Genomic DNA, 25,682 nt, shown 5'->3' with positions numbered 1-25,682 from the left:
ATTCACACTTATTGGAATTTGTTCTATAGACCCAAGTCGTCTTCTTCTCATACTTGTAATTCTTTCCTTTGTGACTTTCTCCATTCTTACCCACTCTCTCGCATATACCATTTCCATCTTGTTACCATCGACGTGTCTACTTTGAACAACCACACACATCTTCTCTTTTGCCTTAGGGATAAGTCATTCCTTGATGTCATCCTTGGTTTCCCATGTCTACATTGAGCAAACAATTAAATTAGACAACCATGAGATCACTAATAAAATTATTTGAATATATAAATATATCGACTCGGTTAAGGTAAACGTACCAAATCAGTCATATAGTATTAGGAGGTATCCGGACCCAATGTAGATACGGGTTCTGGCTGGGAGCATTGTCGAACTACCAACTAAAAAACAAAACACAAAACCATTAAATCAGAGGGTCGTCAAGATATTATATGCAGATCAACGACACCACATAAAGTCGTCAACAAATGTTTTGCAGATTAACGACTTTGATTCATCTTACATTAGAGTCGTCAATCTGCTAAAATGACAATTGTCGACACTTTAACAAAGGTTGACGACTCTCCGTGTACACTAACGACTCCTGATAAATATATATACACCATTCTGGTCGGTTTTCTTCTAGAGTCGTACGGTAATATATGTCCAACCTGACAACGAAATATACTGAGTCTAAGAGTCATTTAGTTGTAAACGAATTTTAGTAACGACTCATGATAGTATTTGCATTTATTGGAGAATTTAACTCAACCAAATGTGGTTGAGGCAGTTGGGTCGCTCAATTTTATAAATAGAGACCCATATCTCACCTCTTCCTTATCAAAACCCTAATTATCAACCTTCTCTTCTCCTTCTCAAAAAAAGAGCAAACACCATGACTACTCCCTACACTTCCGAAGAGAATTGCGCCATTGCAAGATCTTGGTTGACAGTCACAAACCACTTTGAAAGTCTAGACAAAGAAATTGATGAAACATCGGATGCTTGGTGGAACCGCGTATTCATCGTTTTTGTGGCATTGGACGGAAATCGCAACTCAAGGTCTTTGAAACAAGTCAAGGAACGCTTCAAGGAGATAAAATTCGAGTGTGATGTTTTGAAAAGAGAATTTATGGCCGTAAGGGAATCCTTTCCGGATATGCTGAGTGCTATAAGAGTAAGTATTTAAACAAGAGATAAAACTTATCCAAAGCTTTGGTCGATACTAACTAAGTATGTTTGCGTTTGCGTTTTCAGATGAAGAAGGTGTATGGATACTACGAGGTGTTTCGTGGGAAAAAGTTTGAGTTACATGATTGCTATTTTATCTTCAATGGAACCATGTACAATTACATGCTTTATGATTGAGTGTAGAAGTGAATCGTTATCATGTATTGTATTTAACCCTATGAAAGATGTATGACTTTTTACAATTCAATGAAATGGTTCTATGAAATCAGAAATTATTAAAAAAAAAAAAACAGTTTGAGTCGTAAATATTAGAGATGTATAAAAAACGACTCTCATTTAATATGAAAGGGTCGTCCGTATATAGTAATGCTTAACTGACGACCCTTAGAGTGATAGCTACAGAGAGTAAAAGATTTTTTAGTCGTTCGGTTCTAAATATAGAGTTAACGACTCTATATGACCTAAAAGATGGAGTCGTCATCTTTTAGGAACCTCATTGACGATTTTTCATAACTGAACAATGGAGTCGTTTATTTTGGTGCCAATTCATTGACGACTCTACAGGGTCGTTAGTTAATTATACTCACGACCTAACGACCCTCACACTGAGCTGTTGCATAGTGACCATGAATCGACCACTTGGAGCACCATTCATGCGATTTGAAGAGTATAGGAAGTTTACCTGATTGTTTAGAGCTTTGGGTTCTTCATTTTGAGTATTGGTTCCTTCATTTTGAGCAAGGATCTTTATTTGCAACAATTATCAAAGTTTCCTCTATTAACATCTCTTCATCAAACATCCAATCCATAGGATTAGTTGAGACAATCTCACCATCAACACAATCATGTATGTTGTTTGAAGCTTCACCAACATCATTTCTCCACTAGAATCACTCATTTCAAATAACCCTAAGTTTTCCCCCAAAACTCAACTTCTTCTTCTCCATAACACAAAAACACAATTTTTCTTTTATCAAATTTTTATCCCTAAATCTGATTTTAATCTACCCAAATTAATTAACAACTAATCAACACTCAATTAACACTAATAATCCAGGGGTAGTTTAGCCATTTCTAAAAAGGTGGGATAAGGGATAACTCCCAATTACTATTTCATGACCTTTTTGTGTCCTGTAGCTAGGGGTCGCCAATTACTATTTCAGGGCCCCAATTCAGCCCTGTTTTGTAAGTGCCGACTGCCCGTGGTGCTATGTCCAGATATATTATGCATTCTTTGCATCAGAAAAAAAAGAAAAGAAATACACCTCGTGCAGTGGTGTTGATTTTTTTGCATCAAAAAATTCTAAATTGAGTGATGAAAATTCTTTGTCAAATTGTGTATCATTAAATTTGATTTTTTTTTCTCTCGCACCACACCTGTATTTGCCTAAAAATTGGCCAAATTGGAAAGGTGAACAATTTTTCGGAAACGGAGAGAATATATTTTATAGTTCCAATCATTTTCTCGCAGGGTTGCTGCTGGGAAGTGTAGAAACCAAATTTTAAACCATTCATCCACTTGGAGTGCAATGCTAGAGTTTAGAGAAGAAAGGGTTGTTGCTGGTCTGTTATTAATGGTGAAGACATTCACATAAGAACTGACCCTTGGGTACCATATCTGATGAACAAAATTCCTGAAATTATTATTGATGCTCACTCTGATTTGAAGAAAGTTAAAGATCTAATTAATCAGGAAGACAAAAGATGGAATGAAAACAAGCTGCAGCAGCTCTTCGGCCAGTCAGATGTCCAAAAGATTATGGAGATTCACATACTTTATACAACTGATACTGACTAAAAGGATAAGATTATCCGGACTCATCATCCTGCTGGAACCTTCACTACCAAATCTTTTTTGAATACTTTAGAAAACAGACAACCATCTACTCCAACTTTTGGAAGAAATTCCGGAAAGTCAAGACTGTTCCTCCTAAAATTCATTTATTCTTGTAGAGAATGTTGAAGAAATGGACTTGCAGTTGCTGGTAATATTGGAAGACATATACTGAATGCAGGTTATGTCATAATGCTATTGAGACTATTGAACACTTGTTCATAAAATGCCAGGATACTCAGGCTGTACTGTTTGCTTCTCCTCTGAGTCTGAGAATCAATACATACCATGATAATACTATTCAAAGCTACGTCAACGAATGGCTGACTGAAGGAGGGAGATACAACACTCTAAAGATGGTAACCTACTTATTCTGGCTATATGGAAGGCCAGAAATAATATCACCTTTAACAAAGGTAAGTTCTCCATCTGTGCCATCATTAGAGAAGCATTGTACTGGTATAATTTGAAGATCTGGCGTAATGAGAATAATATCTATCCTACTGAGGAAGATATGCTTGGCGCCCAAGTTGATAAATGGGAACTGTTAAAATTATAAATTAATTTGTGATTATTCTAGAATAATCTTGAAGAGTGTATGACTTAGTTTTCTGGGTTAAGAAAAGCCCAGAACAATCTAGCTTTGTCTGGCCCAAAAGGGGAGCTAGAGTACGATGTCTGGATACTTCTTTTTCTAGCATCTTCGGCAATTATATGGATGATTCTTTCTCTAGATATTTTTCTTAGTTGGTCGGTCAAGTGGTAGAATACTCTAGAGTTTACAAGAGTGGGTCGGTCATGGACTATCTATAAATAGGCAAGTGCCGATCAGTAGTAATCCATAAAATGATATCATCTGAAAATCCATGTGAGGTAGATAAAGAAAGAGTGAGAGCTAGAGAGATAAGTGCAAGTCCAAGTGACTTTCCTGTAAGAAATTGAGTGAGCCAAAGTTGCGACACTAAAGTTCCATTGTATCACTTTCATTTCCAATTAATATAAGCCTCACTTATCATTCAATTAACCAATCTTTGTTTCTTAAATCATTTCTACAAACCCGTCTCACTTCCGCATTGTGCCAACAAATTTGGTATCGGAGCCATCCTAACCCAGTAATCCTAAAACTCTACCCATGGCAATTAACCAAAGTATTCAAGGTTTCAATTATGCCCAAAGTCTAATTCCAATTTTTGATGGTGAGAGTTATGATTATTGGAGTTTACAAATGAAAAAATTATTCATTTCACAAGACTTATGGGATTTTGTAGAAGATGGTTATAAAGTACCAGAGTCGGCAGAAGCTCTATCGTCATGGACGGACGCAAAGAAAAAGGAGTATAAGGAAAATAAGAAGAAATATGCTAAAGCACTACTGTTTCTACAACAGGGCGTAAGCAAAGATATTTTTCCTCGAATTTCGGTGGCGAAAACTTCAAAGGAGTCCTGGAATATTCTCAAAGTAGCATTCCAAGGATCAGAAAAGGTAATCTCCATTAAACTACAAAATTTATGGCGAGATTTTGATAATTTACTTATGAAAGAAAATGAAACTATCCAGAACTTCTTCTCAAGAGTTACTGGCATAGTAAATCAAATCAGTAGTTATGGATATACCATTGAAAATAAAAGAGTGGTAGAAAAGATATTAAGAAGCTTACCATTCAAATTTGATCATATCGTCGCTGCAATTGAGGAGTCAAAAAATTTATCGACTCTCTCAGTACATGAATTAATGGGTTCACTCGAGGCGCACGAGAAAAGAATCAATAGGTTCGCGGAGAAACCGTTGGAGCAGGCATTTCAATCAAAAATAAATTTCAGTGAAAAGAAAAATACGGAAGCCAGAAAAGAAAGCTTCAGAGGGGGATCATCATCAACATCACCTCACGAGAAAGGGTCGACATCAAATCAAGGACCCAAAAATTACTACCGCGAACGTGGAAGAGGAAAAGGAGGTTATAAAAATAACAACAACCAAAGATACGGAAAAAATTACTCCTCAAATCCCCGATGTAATGTTTGCAAAAAGTTTGGCCATGCAACTTAAAATTGCAAGTACAAGTGCACCAAATGTGATAACTTAAATCACATGGAAAAAGATTGTTGGCTTAAAAATAATGAAGCCAACTATTCCGAGAAAAATGATTCTCAAAATCAAGTATTTTATTCCTGCCTCACCTCGCAACAAGAAGCGCAAGGTATATGGTATGTCGACAGCGGATGCAGCATCCATATGACATGAAACAAAGAATATTTCGTAAAATTGAAGGAGCAAGAGATTCCACCGGTCAAGCTCGGAGATGGAAAGTTCCAGAATGTTGAAGGAAGAGGAGTCATATCCGTACGTACAAGGTCAGGTAAAACTCGATACATATCTGATGTTCTTTATGTTCCTGGCCTAGCTCAAAATTTATTAAGTGTTGGACAACTTATAAGAAAAGGGTACTCACTACATTTCGAAGACGGAGAATGCACAATTTATGATAAAATTAATAAACAATTGGTGGCAAAAGTAAAAATGTCAGGAAATTTTGTCTTTCCTTTATCTATGCCATCAATTGAAAATTGTGCAATGAGTACCAATCATATAGATGAATGCAAGCTATGGCATATGAGATACGGGCATCTCAACTACAGATCCTTGAAGGTTCTAAAATCAAAGAACATGGTAATTGGTCTTCCTGATATCAACGGTGGAGATAAAATATGTGAAGGTTGTATTCTTCGGAAGTTCCATAGACTTCCATTCACAAACAAATCGTGGAGAGCAAGAAGGCCCCTCGAATTGGTGCACACCGATATCTGCGGTCCGACAAGAACAACTTCACTCAACAACAGAATATATTTTCTCCTATTTGTGGATGATTATACCAAGATGATGTGGGTGTACATTCTCGAGCAAAAATCTGAGGCATTCACTAAATTCCTGGAGTTCAAGGCGTTGGCAGAGAAGCAAAGTGGCCATCAATTAAAAGTATTCCGTACAGACCGTGGTGGAGAATTTACCTCAAATGAGTTTATCAACTACTGCAAAGAAAACAGTATTAAGAAGGAGCTTACCGTCCGATACACTCCACAAAAAAACGGCGTCGCGGAAAGAAAAAATCGCAAGATCGTTGAAATGGCTCGCAGCATGTTGAAAGCAAGGAAGCTACCCAACAGTTACTGGGCAGAAGCAGTCAACACGGCGGTCTACATCCTTAATCGTTCGCCAACAAAAGAAGTTCTCAACAAAACTCCATATGAAGCTTGGAATAAGAAAAAGCCCGAGGTAACTTCTTTCAGAATTTTTGGTTGCGTAGCATACTCACATATTCCATCCCAACATAGAGAAAAGTTGGATGAAAAAGGAGAAAAGCTAATATTCATCGGATACAGTGAAGAATCTAAAGCATATAGACTTCTAAAGCCAGATACAAAGGAACTGGTAATTTCAAGAGATGTTATTTTTGATGAATTCAAATCATGGGATTGGAATGATGAAGCAGACAACTACGAGTTTCCACTATTCATCGAAGACGAGCCAGATCATCCACGTCAAGAAGAAAGTACTCCACCAGCAAGCCCGCGATCTCCTAGTCCAACACAACAAAGTCCAAGTTCATCGGAAGCAAGTGCCCCACCTAAAAAGGTGTGTTCCCTAAGAGATATTTATGATACATCTAATTGTGCATTTATAGCACTAGATCCTCAAAAATATGAGGAAGCGGCAAAAGAAGAAAAATGGAGACATGCCATGGACGAAGAAATGCGAGTGATCGAGAAAAATAAGACATGGGAGCTTGTCAATCAGCCAATTGATAAAGAAATAATTGGTCTGAAATGGGTCTACAAGACAAAGTATAATGAAGACGGTTCAATTCAAAAACATAAGGCAAGGATAGTTGCAAAAGGATATTCCCAGCAACCAGGAATTGACTACTACGAGACGTTCTCCCCAGTCGCTCGCATGGAAACAATCCGAATGGTGTTAGCTATGGAAGCTCAACTAAAAATGAAGGTCTACCAATTGGATGTAAAGTCGACATTCCTAAACGGAGAACTTGAAGAAGAGGTGTACGTCGAACAACCTCAAGGATATGTCTGCAAAGGAAAAGAAAAAAATGGTATATCGTCTCCGCAAAGCACTATATGGTCTCAAGCAAGCACCGCGTGCATGGAACAACAAAATCGACAAGTATTTCCGAGATAATGGATTTGAGAAGAGTCCAAGTGAGCCATCACTCTACATCAAAAAACAAGGTACAGATTTTCTAATCTTCCGTCTCTATGTCGATGATTTAATTTATGCCAGTACAAAACAAGAGATGGCAGAAAAATTTAAGAAGGAGATGATGAAAGAATATGAGATGACAGACTTAGGAATTATGAGATATTTTCTTGGGATTCAAGTAAAACAATCTCCAGAAGAAATATTCATTTCCCAAGAAAAATATGCAGAAGACTTACTGAAAAGGTTCAACATGATGGATTGCAAACCAATTGCAACTCCAATGGGTACCAATGAGAAATTGGTAAAAAATGATGGAGCGACAAAAGTTGATCCAACCTTATTCAGAAGTCTAGTCGGCTCACTGATCTACTTAACAATACAAGGCCAGACATCGTCAATGCTACCAGTATTGTTTCTCGGTTTATGAGCGAGCCAAGCAAGTTACACTATGCAGCCGCAAAGAGAATTCTTCGGTATATCAAGGGAACGAAGGATTTTGGCATCAAGTATACAAGAGAAAAAGATAATGATTTAATTGGCTTCACAGATAGCGATTGGGCAGGTTCTATTGAAGACCGAAAGAGCACATCATGCTATGTTTTCTGTATGGGAACAAAAGTTATCTCTTGGAGTTCTAAAAAACAAAGTACGGTGGCATTATCGTCAGCCGAAGCAGAATACATAACATCAACAAGTGCAGCATGTGAGGCAGTATGGTTGAGAAGAATAATGACCGACCTACAACAAAGGCAAAAGCAGCCGACGACTATCTACTGTGACAATATGTCTACAATTGCAATGACAAAAAATCCAGTCTTTCACGGAAGGATGAAGCACATAGAGCTACGACATCACTTTATCAGAGAGCTGGTCGAAAACAAGGAAATTGAGCTCCAATTTTGTCCAACACAAGAACAAAATGCCGATATTTTCACTAAAGCCGTCACAGTGGACAAGTTCAATCATTTTAGGGAAAAGCTTAACATCACAAATTAAGAGGGGGTGTTAAAATTATAAATTAATTTGTGATTATTCTAGAATAATCTTGAAGAGTGTATGACTTAGTTTCCTGGGTTAAGAAAAGCCCAGAACAATCTAGCTTTGTCTGGCCCAAAAGGGGAGCTAGAGTACGATGTCTGGATACTTCTTTTTCTAGCATCTTCGGCAATTATCTGGAGGATTCTTTCTCTAGATATTTTTCTTAGTTGGTCGGTCAAGTGGTAGAATACTCTAGAGTTTACAAGAGTACCTTTGGTCGGTCATGGACTATCTATAAATAGGCAAGTGCCGATCAGTAGTAATCCATAAATGATATCATCTGAGAATTCATGTGAGGTAGATAAAGAAAGAGTGAGAGCTAGAGAGATAAGTGCAAGTCCAAGTGACTTTCCTGTAAGAAATTGAGTGAGCCAAAGTTGCGACACTAAAGTTCCATTGTATCACTTTCATTTCCAATTAATATAAGCCTCACTTATCATTCAATTAACCAATCTTTGTTTCTTAAATCATTTCTACAAACCCATCTCACTTCCGCATTGTGCCAACAGGAACCCCCTATGTAGAATAGTATTAAAGTGAATTTTGATGGAGCTGCTGGTGATAGCGGTCATGGTTGTAGTGCCATTGCTAGAGATTGCTTAGCTGAATTTCAGAGCTGTCAGACCAAAGAACTCAACTATATGACTGCAGTAGAAGCTGAAGCTCAGGGTGGTTTACTTGCAGTGGAACTGGCTGTCAGCAGAGATTTTAAAGATGTTGTGATTGAAGGAGACTCTCTCATCATCATCAACTCCATCAAATTCAAACACTATCAACAACCTTGGCGTGTCAAAAGCATCATCAGCAAAATAAGAGATCTCACCTCAAAGTTCAACTCTGTCAGCTTTCAGCACATTAGAAAAGAAGCCAATGTAGTGGCTCTCTAGCAGCTCACGCTCTTTCTAACCATTCTTCTGAAAGATGGTTATCTCCTCCTCCTCATTGCATTGCCCAGCTCATTGAGAGTGAGGCTTCAAGAAAAAAAAAAAAAAAAAGATGAACTCTAGGTGTATTTTTGCCTTCATAACTAAAAGTCTAAAACGTTAGCATATTATATATGGTTAGTGAATAAACTTGGTATGAACAGACTAACTTAATCCGGCAAGATTGGACTAAGAAGATAAATCTAAAAAGTCAACAAAATTTTCAGAACATTGTAAATCAAGTGGTCTCATACTAATCAAACTCAACGTTGCAAACTAAATTTGTCTTGGTACCACTACCAATCTTAATGGAAAAATAAACTGAAGCAAAAAAGAGCCCGTCACTGATGTTTCACATTGAAACCCACACAAGAGACATCACTCTCATAGCCATATACAAGTAGTGGTTTTGCCAGTACCAGGTAAACAATAGCAGAGAATATTTAGAGATTCAGAGAATATGTGCTAACTAATCAATTAGGGTATCAGTTAAAAAAGATAAAATCAAGAAACATACTAAACAGAGTAAAGAAAATCAAATAAGATCAATGACGAAAGAAACAAAACTCATTTCATCAAGATAAATTTCAGATTTACTTTGAAGTACATAGCCATTTCAATTCCTTTCTGTTGAAACCCACACTTCTCATAAAACCCAACATTCTGTTCACCACAATCAAGTATGACTTTATGTCAACCAATACAAGTACAACTATACATTTGTTAGACCGCATTGACTGCTTTCAAGACAAGGCAGAAGAAGCTCATTCTTGGTTAGAAATAGGAATTGAGAATTGAGAATTTCTCTGACAGTATAGTTGGAACCCCCAGGTAATGCAAGAAAGCGAGATCTGAATTAACACCAGCATATTGTGTGGCAACTTCTTGTTAATACCCTGCCCATTCCAGGCCCTAGGACTGCAGGCCCCCAAAATGGGAAACGACAAGATATGGCCAACAATAGCCACACCAGATAAGGAAAAAGGCACGCAGAGATTCCTCGCCGATTCAGTCTGAACAGAAATTACAAGAGTTGAGAACCAATCCAGTAAACTATTCTGAAGCTATCTTGAGAATAAAAAAGAGCTTTAGAGAGACTGAACCTATGCAGACATGCAGTACAATCTAGAGTACTATTGGATGAAGTGCTAAAAGACCCATTTTCCTTAAGACTGTACACCGGTAACACCTGCTCACTTCGGCAACAAGACTCACTAAATCCAGATCCTAAGTTTAGAAAGACCCTATGGAGCACCAAGGAATGAGGATGGATCAGGTTAGTGAGCAGAGCAAAAGATTAAGAACTGAAGAAGGGTTTAGATAAGGTGCAAGGTTGCCGATAGGCCAATCCAACAGCAAATCCAAATTAGCCCAACAATACCAAACTTAGTAGACTTCCTAGTTCTATTAATCCTAGCACAAGACCTCAAACTAAACAAAGGAAAAGGTTGACTACTAGGAGCAGTGTGGCATAGATGACAATAATCCCCCAATCTTTATAAGCTTCCCAAAAAATAAAAAGACAACCCTTTCCTACTAGAAATTGAACATCCATAGACTTAAAAAGAAACTACAATCCTTAATTCCATCTTGTTGCCATTGCCGAAATGTCACTTGTTCAGGTTGGGCCAATACTCGATAACATATATGCAAAGAAGCTGTAGGTAAAAGAAGGTTGAAAGATGTATACCTGAGCTGCAGTGAAGTGAATGTCCGCAGAATGAGATGAGGGTCCAAAAATGAAATTAGATTAGAGAAATCAAGAAACATACTACACCAGATTAAGGAAAAACAAATAAGATCAGTGACCAAAGAAACAAAATGCATTCATTCCATAAAGATAAATTTTTCATTTTTAATTGAAGTACATAGCCATTTCAATTCCTTTCTGTTGAAACCCACACTTCTCATAAAACCCAACATTCTGTTCACCACAATCAAGTATAACTTTATAACAACCCATAGATCTAGCTTTATCACTAGCAAACTCAACAATTTTCTGCCCCAATTTCAATCCTCTAGCATTTGAATCCACAACAACATCTTCAATATGTCCTACTTTCCCACAGTTCCTTATAAACTTCTTCTCTATGAATAAACAAGCAGTTGCTATGATCTTCTTCTTCTCTTCATCTTCAATCACATAAATCATATGATTCTCTCCATTCACACTTAAATCTTCAAATCTCTCCTTGAATTCTTCATCTGAAATTGAATCACATACACTTAATTGTTGCAGTAATTCAATGAAACCCTTTGATTTATCAGAAATCTCTAATCTCCTAATCTCAAAAATCTTCTTCTCCTTTCCTCCTTCCATTTCCATCTCTGTTTTTTACTCTTTTTTTCCCAGTAAGAAAGCCTCCCACATTTTAAGGATCTACTAGTGTGGGACCTACCGGGCCGGCCCAAGGTTATGTGGGACCCACTGAGATTAAAATGTCATGTTCGTGTGGTGGTAGCACGCGCTACGACCGCGTTTTAGTAGTTTCTTCTAGGTTATCGTTTTCTTTTGGCAAAAGAAAGAAAGAGTTTTTATTTTCTCTCATTTGATTAAAATTACAGAAGTTTTTAAAGAGAAAGGGAGGATTTTTTTTTGTGGTAGTGGTAGTGGTGGATGATATTTTTATGCGCAGATGTCTTACACCAATAATGGGAGATCTTTGTTTCATCGTTTGACGCCATTTATTACGAATAGACTTAATCAAGGGAGGAGGGTTTTAAGTTATTCTTCTTCTTCAACTGCTGTTGTTGATGAATCTTCTTCTTCTGCTTCTTCATCTGTGAATCAAGATGATGTCCATATGACTGAGAATTGCATCCAGGTAAATCTCTCTATCTCTGCTGTATCTCTTTGTTTGTTTTGTATCTCTAAAATTGAGGTAGTTTGATTCGGTTTGAGCTAAATTGATTATGTAATTTAGATTGATTGTGAAATTAAGATTGTGGGTTGTTAATTGGGGGTTTTGGGTGTTTTAATTGGTTTATTTAAGGATGCCCCAAGTATTCAATCTCTTGAAATTATCTCTAAGGATCCACTGGTTATTATAAGCAATAGATTTGGTTTTTGTATTGCTATCTAAGGAATTAGGGATTCCAAACTGCGTAGTTCAGCTAAACGTTGCCATTTGAGGGATTCATGTATACTGTTGTAGGCTTTGGATATTTTTTTCAGAAAGGAATTGCCAACCCCGTTGGTTCTTAGGTCGTATACAAGCAGACAAAAGGATATAATTAGCACAGCGAATATAGTACCACTAATTTTTGCTTTGAATTTGGTACCAGAGTTGTGTATCGAATATAGGTACCATGTATTCGCATAATCTATCAAATGTAACTTTAGGGCCGGCGGTGCAACCACAGTCAATCAAAGTAATATGTATGGTTGAACGAATTAAAACAGGAACAGTACCAGATGGTATGAATCTTGCTAATCAGTACCAAGTAATTACCGCAAATGGTCACGTTTCTCAGATGAGATACTGACAGACGTGACTGTGTGCCTTAAATTTCCTGTCATATTTCTCAATTCTAGAATAGTAAAATAGATATGCACAGTCATGTGGGGTTGATTTTTTCCTGCTAATTCAGAATGCCTACTATTGCTATTAACTACACTTTTAATTCTTAATAAAAGTGATATGTTCAATAAGTTCTTAACTTTGTGTACCTTTTGTACATACTTTTTTTACTAAGTTTTTGACTTTAGGCTTGCTTTTCAGAGATTGAAAGAATTGCATGCTAAACAAGCTAAAGACAAGATGCTACGTCTGAGTGTAGAGGCTGGTGGGTGTTCTGGGTTCCAATATGTTTTCGAGTTGGATGATGAACCTAAACCAAACGACAGGTTATCATCTATCCATCTTGTTCTACATTTATTTGATGTTTTGTTTTTGTCTATGTTTTCTTATGCACGTCTCACCTGACAATTTTGTAATGTTTTAGGGTATTTACAAAAGAAGGTGTTAAGCTTGTTGTTGACAAAAGCTCATACGGACTTGTGAAAGGTGCGACTGTTGATTATGTTGAGGAACTGATACGCTCTGCATTTGTGGTAAGTAATTGAAACTTTGGTACTTGTGAAGCATTCAGTCTTTCAAATTCTTGAGCCTGTGCTTGACCTTAATCTTGAGCCTGTGCTTGACCTTGAAGTTAGTCAAATCATAGGCGTCTTTCATCATTTGGTAGATGACTTGAATAATGACACAATAGGAGATGCTCTGGTAAAACTCACTGTTTGCAAAATATAATAGAACACAAATTGAGATGGCAATTGACCTTTAGTGATATACCATAGATTTGCAATTTGTTCACCACATGTTGGTCCATAATTTATTCCTTTGACTAAAGAAATGAACTCAGTTTTACAGGCATATTTAGCAAGTCTGTAAATTTGTAATCAAAAATAAAATAAAAAATAGTAAGTCTGTAAAGTGCTTACTGGCAAAATTTAGTTTTTCAACTAGAATACTAGGGAGCTCAGACCTGATACGTTCATATGCGATTTAGAAAGTGCTTACAGGCATACAAAGCAAGTCTATCCACTTCCGTATTTACAGTCCTTGCGACATACTTGTAATCCGTTTTACTGAGTTTGGACAAAAGCAAAATGGAAAGCTGAATAAGATTCAAATCTTCCCGACTTAGTGCCCATTCATAGCTTTGACACGGTTTACATTATTAGACACAAAAAGGACCCTGTCGAGTTTTACCATTGAATAACTGATAAGAGAGCTAGAGTCTCAGCTTGGCTCACTGTTGAGGCTGGTCCAACACTGTGCTGCATATTAGTTTCTGCTGGTGTCGTAGAGGATTGCTTCACAGCCTGCGACAATAGAATGAGTAGGAAGAGATGCATCGACAAACATTATCTTATAATCAGCAAATAGTTGAAAGTCCACAGGCACACACTTAGGAGATCAGAACAATGGTTTATGAGTCATAGCTTTAAAAGTTGATTGTCTGGATCGGAGAGAAGTAATCAATATTGATGGCAGGATTTGGGAAAAATGAGCTGCACATCGAGCAATGGTTTACGGGTCATAGCTTTAAAAGTTGATTGTCTGGATCGGAGAGAAGTAATCAATATTGATGGCAGGATCTGGGAAAAATGAGCTGCACATCGAGCCTTCCATATATGCCACAGAACCACAGTGTAAAATATATGAGATTCATATGAAGAAGACCCAGGTAGTGAAAACCAAGAAGCAATCCATTGCGGAATTCCATAGCTACTAAATAAAAGATGAAACATACCAAACCAGATAGGTTTGCATAGTGACACTGCCAAACTTTCGTTCTTTATTGCGCAAAACCAATTCCCTTTGGATGCTTTAAGAACTACTAGCTGTTGCCCTTAAGCTCATCTAGTGGAACTTAAGTGATCTTTGCTAACTCAAATTTGTGGATGGAAATTCAAATCTTCTAGGTAAGGAAAAGAAAAACAGATCATGTACCTTCTTTCATAGAATAAGAATATAGTGCAAGACCCCTAAGATACTGCTATCAGAATTTCATTTGTAGGATTTATTTGCTGCTGGTTGGGATGTGATAAGTATAATAATCTACTGTTGTTGTTTACTTAATATTATGCTTGTTCGCATCGATTTTGTTCAACTTGAAAGAGAACTAAAAGTGGTAGTTAACATTTGAAGTTCCATTGTGCAGGTCACGGAGAATCCAAGCGCAGTGGGTGGCTGTAGTTGTAAAAGCTCTTTCATGGTGAAGTAGTGATTAGAAGATTTTTGCCACTGTACTGTTGCAAGTTGCAACCATATATATTCTTTTTGCATCTCCGTGGTATTATAGAGATTGACATAAACACTGTCCTATTTCATCAACAGTAGACACTACTGTAAATGTATTTTTTGTAAGTCAACTAACAGTTTCTGCACCCCATTCCTAGGTGACTGAAATTTAGTGGCCATAAATTGCAGCATATACACTATTTGTTGTGTGAATGATGTCTGTCTATTTGAAATTTTATGTTATGTAATACATCTGTGATTCTTCATCTTTCTACCCATCTCTACCCATCTGTCTAGTGGTGGCTCTCGATGTTATTAACTTATTATCCATTTCTATAAATTATTTGATTCGTTTATACGGAGTCTTAGTTAGTGCTTTTTCATTATATCAAATGAACTGATGTGACTTGACTGCAAGGAGAAATTTTATCAAAACTGAAAAATCAGATTAAACGACAGGAGAACCACAAAAATCCTAGTTACAGATTTTGATCACCTCCCAGAACATAAAGTCCTGAACCAATCAGTTCCAGATCCCCAAAGGAAGATTGCACTCTTAACATTGATTACATCCTTAGTGAATAAGGTCTGTGATGCCCTTAGTGTCCCTCCTCGATATCTTGGCCATAACCCTTCTACGATCTCTTCTCCCCTTACTGTCCAAGTTAATGTGAATACAAGGATACGCCATATTTTCATGTCTTTGTTATTTCCCCTTTTGGTCTCCCAAGATAGCAACTTCTGCATCATATCCTTGCCATGAACCCATTTCAAGCTATAAGCATCAAGAAAGCAGTGCCAAATTGCAGAGGAGAATGGGCAGTGTATCAGAAGATGTGCCACAGATTCTTCTTCTTGTTGACAAAGAGCACATCTTGTGTTAAGTATCACACAACCTCTTCTAGTTAGGTTATCAATTGTAGGCAAAGCATTTTGCACAACTAGCTAGCTGCATGAAGAATTGTACTTTACTTGGCACATGCTCAACACAAACACTTATATGGGAATGCCTGTGCCTGTTGAGAGAGTGACTGCACATCCAAGAATAACAGTCCTTAGCCGAGAACTCGAGGCACCAAGAAGCAAATCTACAAGTGACTACATCTTCTACTAGGCTGAGATTGGGAGGAGCACCAATTAAAGTCTTCAGCCTAGTCAGTCTTGCAACTCATACATATTGACTGGTCTTTTGAACGTAAATTTTCAGTTTCCATAATATTGCAGCATATCTTTAATCTTGCAATGCTTGCTTGCTGCAATTATGTAAGCCTTAGGGAATACTGAATTGAATGTTGTATATCCTCCATCCAAGATATCCAACAAAAACCCGACAGATGCCCCAATATGTTTTGCTTGTTGAACACCTCTCCAAAAGCCTGTCCCATGAGGTAAGGCTAAATCCATCATAACCAGAAGTAATAAAGCTAAGATTTGAAACTGCCGCTTCACCTATCCACCCAAAGTTGAGTTTTCTTGGAGAACAATTCAGAAAAAAGATAAATATGCAGATCTAAAACCTGATTCAGAAATCAAACTGGATTTATACATGTTTGTATTTTGCAGTAACATTTAAAACCATTTTACTTTGTTGTTTGGTTGGCGCACGAACACTACGTTGCCATTACTGATTGAATATAAGAAAGGGTAACCTTTCTTGCTTTCTGTCATGCCAGTTTCTTACATTTTCTCTGAAAGCTAGTGATATCAGTAGGCGCATACTAACAAAGTAGGAAGAAAGAAGTGAGTTGCATCAACTGGTGAGCACTCAGCAGGTGTTTTCTTTAGTTGCATCGTTTTGGTGAATCTCTCCTTCCAACTCAACTAAGCCTTTGATAACACAACCCTTCTTGGTCGTCTGATGTCTCCATTCTTGGTAGTGGCACCAAAGGGAAACTTTTTGGGATGCCTAACACACAGATAATGCTTCTTCATCAACCTATTGGTGGTGCTGGCAGATGAAGAAATCAAGGCCAAAGAAATTATGCACAAGAAAAATAACGTCACCAGAATTAATTCCGGATTCACTGGTAGAAGTTTTGAACAAGTTCACAAAGATACACTGATAGGACTGCATGTTTACGGTGGAAGCAGTCGAATCTGGAATCATCGATGGGTGTACTGACAGTAACCAAAGAATATTCAATATTTTACGAGTTTGTTTGTTTTTGTGATTCTGTAATAGAGTTCCACAAGAGTTATTAGACAAAAGCTGAAACAGTATTTCCTTTTGAGTATCTTTGACTGTACAATAATTCCTCTGTAAAGAGCGCGTCTATTCTCTGGTATTTAATTTTCCAATCCATCATCATATCATTTGGCAGCTTATAGAGCAACAAGAGCCACGCTTCCTGATACAGCAAAAAACCGTCATCAATCCTACAGAATTCTCCATTGTTTCATGATGGGGTGGTGCTGAAGACGTGTGAAATTGTTTCTGGACGCAATTATCAATGTATGCATTTCAGTAAATATACAACTATTTCAAAATTGTCTCAGTTCATTCTCTGAGCACTACGTCCCATTTAAGTTAAGTTGCTGCAAACTTGAAATAGTGATCTGGTCTTATTGTATTGAAATATTTGTCGTACACTGAGCTGACCTGAGCTGCTGCAAATTGAAAACAAAAGTAAAGCATTGAGAACTAAAATGCAAAAGCTTGATAATCAAACGCCAGAATACCTCGAATTACTGCACCGGCTTTCTTCTGGGACTCCATGGTATTCGACTATTGGTATTGCTGATTGGAAGCATTTGGTTCTTGCCTCTTGGCATACCATTTCGGCAGCTAAAAAATAAAACAAAAAAAGGAATACTTACCACTATACTACAACGACCTTGTTATGTTTGGGTGAGCTAGCTGTTGACCTGACTAGGATACGTTCATAATTGCGTACAGAGTCCGTTCCATGTACAATTTCACACGTCTTCAGCACCAGTGAACTTGTTCAAAAACTTGTACCACTGAATCCGGAAACGATTCAGGTGACATTACTTTTCTTGTGCATAATTTCTTTGGCCTTGATTTCCTCATCTACCAGCACCACCAAGAGGTTGATGAAGATGCATTATCTTTCTTTGGCCTTGATTTCCTCATCTGTCAGCACCACCAAGAGGTTGATGAAGATGCATTATCTGTGTGTTAGGCATAATGAAATTTCTATGAAAGAAGAATTAGAAGTCCTTAAGCATGGAGTGTTTGATGAAATGCAACAAAGAATGGATGCAAAATTTGAAGAATATTTTTTAAGACTTGGTAACTTAAATATCCATCAAGATCAATCTAGAACTCAACATCATAACTGTTTGTACCCAGAAATATTTCCAGGCTCTAAACACGATGATTTTGGTGATGATGAGGAAAACAGGGTTAAAATCTTCGAAGAGGAATACAAGTAGCTAGCTGAGAGAAGAGTATTTGTGAGTGAGTGAGTGAGTACTGTGTCTATAAATAGACAAAAAGTTTCTGCATGAACAAAGCAAATTTAACTAATTCCATCAAAAAAGTTCATGGTACACGAAAGAGAAGAAGAAAAGCAAAGAGATGGGTTCGAAAATGAGGTGTATAATTATCGGTACGAGCAGACTCGGAAATTCTGTTTATTCATGTCCCAAGTTAGGAGACAAGTGCAGTTCTTTCCACCACCAGTGCTGCCTCTACGACGAGGAGAGCAATCCCATGGATTGCAGCAGCATCGCTGGGATCGTGGTCGCTGTGTGCTGTTGGGGTACATGAAAACAGAGAAAACTATAAGAATTAGTATACTTAGAAGAGGATTAAAACAATCATTCTAGATAAATTATGTATTAAAATTTATGTATTTGTCTATATTTATGATGATAATAATGTTAAGATATGGTCAAGATATGATATATCTTGACATTATTGTGTATGTTATTTGGTTGTAACTGCATATATATTCTTTCTGTATATATATCCTAAATATTGTAGGTGTATCTTTTATTTGCCTTATCTAGTTGTTAGGTGTATCTTCTAGTTGCCTTATCTAGTTGTGTAAACATGTATAAATCAGGCTTTTGCCTATCAATGAATATACAAAGAATTATTCTCACAACTACATTAGAATCTCTATGCTCATGTTTATCATGGCATCAGAGCTAGGAAAGATCTGAGAACCAGTTTCCGTTGCAATACAATCCAGAGAAAATACAACCCAGAGAAAACATAGTAATCATGTCAAGAGAAGATTCTCAACCTATCACTGTCCGTTTTGATGGAACCAATTACAATCACTCCTCATGAGGAAGTATGTCGATGGTATAGAAAAGAAACCTACAGCAAGCAGTTCTGTTGAAAAAGGGAAAGAAAATGAACACAGAAAAAGGATCCAAAAGAAGAATGGGAGATTAACAATCACAGGATTCTCACTTGGATTGGAAACACAGTCATTCCTTCCATAAGCATGCAACTCACAAGTTTTGAGGTAGCCAAAGATGCATGGGATTTTCTTTCGAAAAGGTACACCCAAATCAACTTTGCTCAGAGGTATAAACTCGAACAAGATATTAGATCTATGAAACAATCGCATGATCAGTCTATTTCTGTTTTTCATTCTGAGATGTCTTTAATCTGGAATCAATTAGCATTCATGGAACCAATATGGACTGTAGATTTGGAATTGTGCAGAAGTATAGAAAGGAAACACGTTTAGTTCAGTTTCTAATGGCTTTGCTTGATGAGTTTGAGTCTGTTAGGGCATCAGTCCTTCATCGTTCACCTCTTCCCACGGTGGAAGTTGCTTTGTCTGAACTTATTATAGAAGAAACAAGGAAAAGAATCACACCGGAGATATCAGGAGTATTTTTTGTTCCCTCATGATCCAGCCCTAACAATTTTCCAAGAAACTCAAATGCTCAAGTGCAACGTGATATGTCTCAAGTACAGTGTCATAACTGCAAGACCTTTGTACACTTGGCAAGGAACTGCAATCTCCCATCGGCCAATACATCACCTGCTGCCTCAATACCTGACACACCCACAACACAGTGTGGGTATTGTAAGGAATTTGGTCACTCATCTAGATTCTTCACCTTACCAACCTCAAGAAACATGAGAAGGATCAATGCTAATGGAGGAAACAAATTCAATACACCTACCAAATTTACGGCAGCTCCAGTTTCATCTGCAACAGATCCATATGCAACATCGACAACCTCATCTGCATTAGTTGTACCTGGTGGTGGTTCAGCACCAAACCTTGATGATATTCAAGAGATGATTAAACAAGCACTCTCAATTGGTAAAAACCCTACAGCTGCATCTGCCTTCTCTATCTCCTCAGGTATTTATTCAACAGAATGGTTTCTCGACTCAGGAGCATCAAACCATATGACTTTTAATCAAAAGTTTTTTGAAAGTCTTCATCCTGTCATCACCCCTAAGATTCATACTGCTGATGGATCAATAGTAACTGCAAGTCATATAGGCTTGGTCAACAATTCAAATAACTTCTATGTACCAGATGTGCTTCTTGTTCCAAATATTACAATGAATCTTATTTCAGTTGGTCAACTGTGTGATCAAGGTTATAACACATATTGTTTTCCTTTTGGTTGTGCTATACAGGATATCAAAACCGGGAAGGTAGTTGGGATAGGCCGTAGAGTTGGTCGGTGGTATCTCCTTCAATCTCTTGCTCTCTCAGCGGAATCTAAAAGTCATGTCGTAGCTGCTACTCCCACTGCACCTGTGTCAATATCTCCCTTCATGTCTTGGCATTCTAGGTTAGGTCATGTTTCCTTTTCTCGTCTTTCATATATGATCAATAAGGGTTTACTAGGAGATACTCGGTTAGATAAAGAACCAAATTGCATCTCTTGTAGACTGGCAAAACAACCAGCTCTTTCTTTTAATCTTAGCACTTCTGTCTCAACTGAACCTTTTGCTCTTATACATTCTGATGTCTGGGGTAAATCTCCAATTATGTAAAAGGGAGGTGTTTTGTATTATGTCAGTTTTATTGATGATTATTCGCGTTATACATGGGTATATCTATTCAGCTCTAGAACAGATTTTCTTAAGTTATATGTTGATTTCTCAACCATGATAAAAACTCAGTTTGGTAAAGTGATCAAAGTTTTTCGTGCTGACCAAGGAGGGGAATATATTTCCAATCCATTCAAAGAATTTCCTAAAACCCAAGGCACCATTCTTCAACTGTCATGTACTGAAACTCCAGAACAAAATGGAGTTGCAGAACGTAAACACCGTCATATTATAGATACAGCTAGAACTCAGTTAATTTCCGGATCAGTTCCTTCAAATTTTTGGGGAGAATCAGTCCTTACTGCAGTCTACACCATCAATAGAGTCCCAACAACTGTCATATGAGGAATGTCACCTTATGAGCGTCTCTATGGTAAGAAACCAAACTATTCTGAGCTTCGAGTCTTTGGTTCAACTTGTTTTGTACTCCTTCCAGAACGTGAACGTCATAAACTTGGTCAAAAGAATGTCTTGTGTGTCTTCCTTGGTTATGGTATTGAACAAAAAGGGTACCTTGTTATGATCCAGTTAATAGAAAGCTTCGTGTCTCTCGTCATGTCACATTCTGGGAGAAAGTTCCATTCTGGTCACTTCCAAGCAGCAAATCATCATCTTTTGAGTCTTTCACTTATTCTGATCCATTTCCTAGTGAATCCAATCCTAGCACTTTTTATACTCCTGAAAGTCCATCTCCTCTAGTTGTTGATCCACCAAATACGGATGACCAAGACCACTCTACGACTCAACCTAACAGTGCAACTCAGGAACGAGATCCTGATTCTGAAGAAAATTCTTTGCCACCTCGCAATCGAAGACCACCAGCTAAGTATGCAGACTATCACTGTTCCTTGTCTTCTATTTTGTCATTTTATGAACCAAAAACATACAGAGAAGCTGCAGCCATTCCAGAATGGCAAGATTCAATGGATGATGAATTGGAAGCACATGCGAGGCAGGCACATGGGAAATGGTGGACCTTCCTCCTGGAAAATCAGTTGTTGGAAGCAGATGGGTCTATAAAGTTAAGACCAAGTCAGATGGTGAGTTTGAACGATGTAAATCACGAGTTGTTGCAAAAGGTTATACACAAGAGTATGGTGTTGACTATGAAGAAACATTTGCACCAGTGGCCAGAATGGTTACAGTTCGTACATTACTTGTTGTTGCTGCAGCACGACAATGGGGGCTTCATCAAATGGACGTGAAAAACGCGTTTCTTCATGGTGAGTTACAAGAAGAGGTTTACATGCAACCTCCTCCTGGTTTGCCTCATGAACCTAATCAAGTATGTAAGCTTCGACGGGCATTATATGGACTCAAACAAGCACCTCGTGCTTGGTTTGAGAAGTTTAGCAATGCAATTCTCCAGTATGGCTTTACACAAAGCTTCTGTGATTCAGCTATGTTTGTCAGATCGTCAGAAAAAGGAATTGTCATTCTTCTCTTGTATGTTGACGACATGGTTATTACTGGCAGTGATCTACAAGGTATTACTGAACTCAAATCATATCTCAGTGATTGTTTTAAGATGAAAGATCTTGGATCTTTAAGTTACTTTCTTGGCATTGAAGTTGGCATGTCACCCACTGGTTATTTCATATCACAAGTCAAATATGCATCTGAGATTCTACAGCGTGCAGGGCTATCTGACAATAAGGTAACTGACACACCTCTTGAATTGAATGTAAAATACAGTCCTACAGATGGGACTCTATTGTCTAATCCAACACTGTATCGTCAACTAGTAGGGAGTCTAAATTACTTGACCATTACGAGACCAGACATAAGTCATGCAGTTCACATAGTCAGTCAGTTTATGTCTGCTCCAAGGTCTACTCATTATGCAGCTGTTCTCAGAATTCTAAGATATATCAAGGGGTCTCTTCATCAAGGTCTGTGTTTCTCATCAAAGTCTGATCTCACTCTTCAAGCTTACTCAGATTCCGATTGGGCTGGGGATATTACGATAGAAAATCTATTACAGGCTATTGTGTGTTCTTGGGAGACTCGTTGATTTCATGGAGAAGTAACAAAGTGTGGTTTCTCGTTCAAGTGCTGAAGCAGAGTATAGAGCACTTGCTCACACCACATCTGAACTCATTTGGTTACGGTGGCTACTTCGTGATATGGGAGTTCTAATTTCTGCTCCTACACCACTGTATTGTGATAACAAGGCTGCTATTCAAATTACACACAATGATGTCTTTCATGAGCGTACAAAACATATAGAAATAGATTGTCATTTTACTCGTCATCATTTCAAGAAAGGTACAATCACTCTTCCGCATGTTAAATCATAATTTCAAGTGGCTGATCTTTTCACCAAGACTCACTCTGCAGCTAGTCTTCGATTCTTAATTTCCAGACTCAAGATGTGTACTCCACCACCTTGAGTCTGAGGGGGGGTGTTAAGATATGGTCAAGATATGATATATCTTGATATTATTGTGTTTGTTATTTGGTTGTAACTGCATATATATTCTTTATGTATATATCCTAGATATTGTTAGGTGTATCTTCTATTTGCCTTATCTAGTTGTTAGGTGTATCTTCTATTTGCCTTATCTAGTTGTGTAAACATGTATAAATCAGGCTTTTGCCTATCAATGAAGATACAAACAATTATTCTCACAACTACATTAGAATCTCTATGCTCATGTTTATCAAATAAGATCTTGACGCCATTTCTATAACTAATTATGAGCATTTTGCTTGTTCATCGTTCTTGTGACATAACTTTTTCATTTCTGTCTATTTGTTTGCCCCATTTTATTTTATTTTATTTTTAAATTCGTTCCTATTTGATCAGTTTGTAGGTCTAAACACAATCAGATTCAACACTACAATTGATCTGGTCTTATCGCTTCTTTGAACTGAGCCAAATTTTGTGCACACTCCCAGGTCCTACCTTCTCACGGTAGTTTGAGCTTATAGTTCAAATTCCAACACTATTGAGCACCGGTTAATTGATGATCCCATGTATATGAGATTGGTAGTTGCTGTAATCTGGATTGAGTCCCGATTCTCTCTCATTTGATTGAGTTACTCTGCTTAAAGTTGTCGTTTGAGGTATTGTAGAATACTGTGGTAGGATGTTTATTTCATCAAGTATATGAGTTTTTCACTAGTGATATGTTCAGTAAGTTCTAAAATGTGTATCTCTTGCACATACTTTTTTTACTAAGTTTTTGAGTTTAGTGTTGCTTTTCAGAGATTGAAAGAAGTTAAACAAGCTAAAGATAAGATGTTACATAATAACAGGCTACATAATAATGTGATGAAGACTATTGAGCAGATTATCACAGAGGTCCAGCCTCTTCTGTTCAATTGGACAAAAAACACCGATATCTTTGAGAATTATGGATTGTCTACTTCACTTCGTAATTGGGATGCCTTTGATGCAAGCATCTATGTAACTTTTTTCAGCTTGGCCACTCTTTGGTGACTGAGTTTTCCCTTTATATAATTAGCCCTTTCAAGTCAAAAAATAAATAAAATAAAGGTAAGATGTTACGTCTTGAGTGTAGTGGCTGGTCGGTGTTTCCATAATGCAGCATATCTTGCAATGCTTGCTTGCTGCAATTATGTAAGCCTTAGGGAATTCTGAAATGAATGTTGTATCTCCATTCCAGATATCCAACCAAAATCCGACAGATGCCCCAATATGTTTTGCTTGTTGAACACATCTCCAAAAGCCTCTCCCATGAGGTAAGGCTAAATCCATTATAACCAGAAGTAATAAAGTTAAAGATTTGAAACTGCCACTTCACCTATCCACCCAAAGTTGAGTTCAATTCAGAAAAAAGATAAATACGCCGATCTAAAACCTGATTCAGAAGCAAAAAGAAATACTTTCACTTTTTCATTATAACCTAAAATAGGTCAAATTAAAAAAATAAAAGTATCTCTTTTCCAGAAATTAAGGGAGTATTTATTTATTTTTATAACCATTTTTCTGGCTAATATACCTTCTCGTTGACAGAGAGCACATCTTGTGTTTGAGATCTCAGATCACACACCCTCTTCTAGTTAGATTATCAATTAAAGGCAAAGCATTTTGCCCAACTAGCTAGCGGCATGAAGAATGTACTTGGCACATGTTTTACCCAAACATTCTTAAATATGGGAATGGATGTACCTGTTGAGAGAGTAAATGTTGACCACACATCCACGAATAAGTCCTTATTAGCCGAGAACTCAAGGCCAACCTAAACTTAAAACTTTGTACGTACGAACAAAAAACATGTGACCAACCTAGCTAACTAAATATATGTAGTTGAGTCACATCGAATGGATTAAGATAATTAGATAACTCATTCAAAGAGGAATAGAATTAGCTAGCTAAGGGATGAATATTTGTGAGTGAGTACTGTGTCTATAAATAGACAAAAAAATTCTGCCTGCTTGAACAAAGGAAATTTAACTAATTCCAGCAACAAGGCTCATGGCATACAGAAAGAGAAGAAGAAAACAAAGAGATGGGATTGAAGAGAGTACTTGTATAATCCTCGGTATGAGCGGATTCGGAAATTTAATCGTGACTATGTTGCCATATAATCCAGCATCACATAGCAGACATCATCGTAAGGATCACTGCAATCTATTGGGTTGTGCTCCTGGTCGTAGAGGCAGCACAAAGAAGATAAAAATGGATGAACTTCTCATCTGGATTGATTTAAAAGGTGTGTGGATATACTCTGTAATTGGTATGAATATATAGTCGAGCTCATATCACCACCAA

The 25,682-nt window shown here is 37.4% G+C and overlaps 2 protein-coding genes across 2 annotated transcripts; one reads left to right on the top strand and one right to left on the bottom strand.

Annotated features, from left to right (window-relative positions):
- Positions 1-9,737: 9,737 nt before the first annotated feature.
- On the bottom strand, positions 9,738-11,522 carry LOC113321092 (glucosamine 6-phosphate N-acetyltransferase-like). The gene is made up of 2 exons (XM_026568973.1): positions 10,881-11,522; positions 9,738-10,203 (listed from the first exon to the last, which is right to left on the bottom strand). The coding sequence occupies exon 1, from the start codon at positions 11,514-11,516 to the stop codon at positions 11,046-11,048; it is 471 nt and encodes a 156-aa protein (XP_026424758.1). The 5' UTR covers positions 11,517-11,522; the 3' UTR covers positions 9,738-10,203; positions 10,881-11,045.
- Positions 11,523-11,698: 176 nt separating this feature from the next.
- Positions 11,699-15,221, top strand: LOC113320810 (iron-sulfur assembly protein IscA-like 2, mitochondrial). The gene is made up of 4 exons (XM_026568701.1): positions 11,699-12,015; positions 12,913-13,037; positions 13,136-13,244; positions 14,858-15,221. The coding sequence occupies exons 1-4, from the start codon at positions 11,827-11,829 to the stop codon at positions 14,918-14,920; spliced, it is 486 nt and encodes a 161-aa protein (XP_026424486.1). The 5' UTR covers positions 11,699-11,826; the 3' UTR covers positions 14,921-15,221.
- Positions 15,222-25,682: the final 10,461 nt, after the last annotated feature.

This window comes from Papaver somniferum, chromosome 11, assembly GCF_003573695.1.
Source record: "Papaver somniferum cultivar HN1 chromosome 11, ASM357369v1, whole genome shotgun sequence".
In the NCBI taxonomy this organism is placed as follows: domain Eukaryota; kingdom Viridiplantae; phylum Streptophyta; class Magnoliopsida; order Ranunculales; family Papaveraceae; genus Papaver; species Papaver somniferum.
Note: the sequence above shows the minus strand (reverse complement) of the source record. Positions and strands in the feature narration are given on the sequence as shown.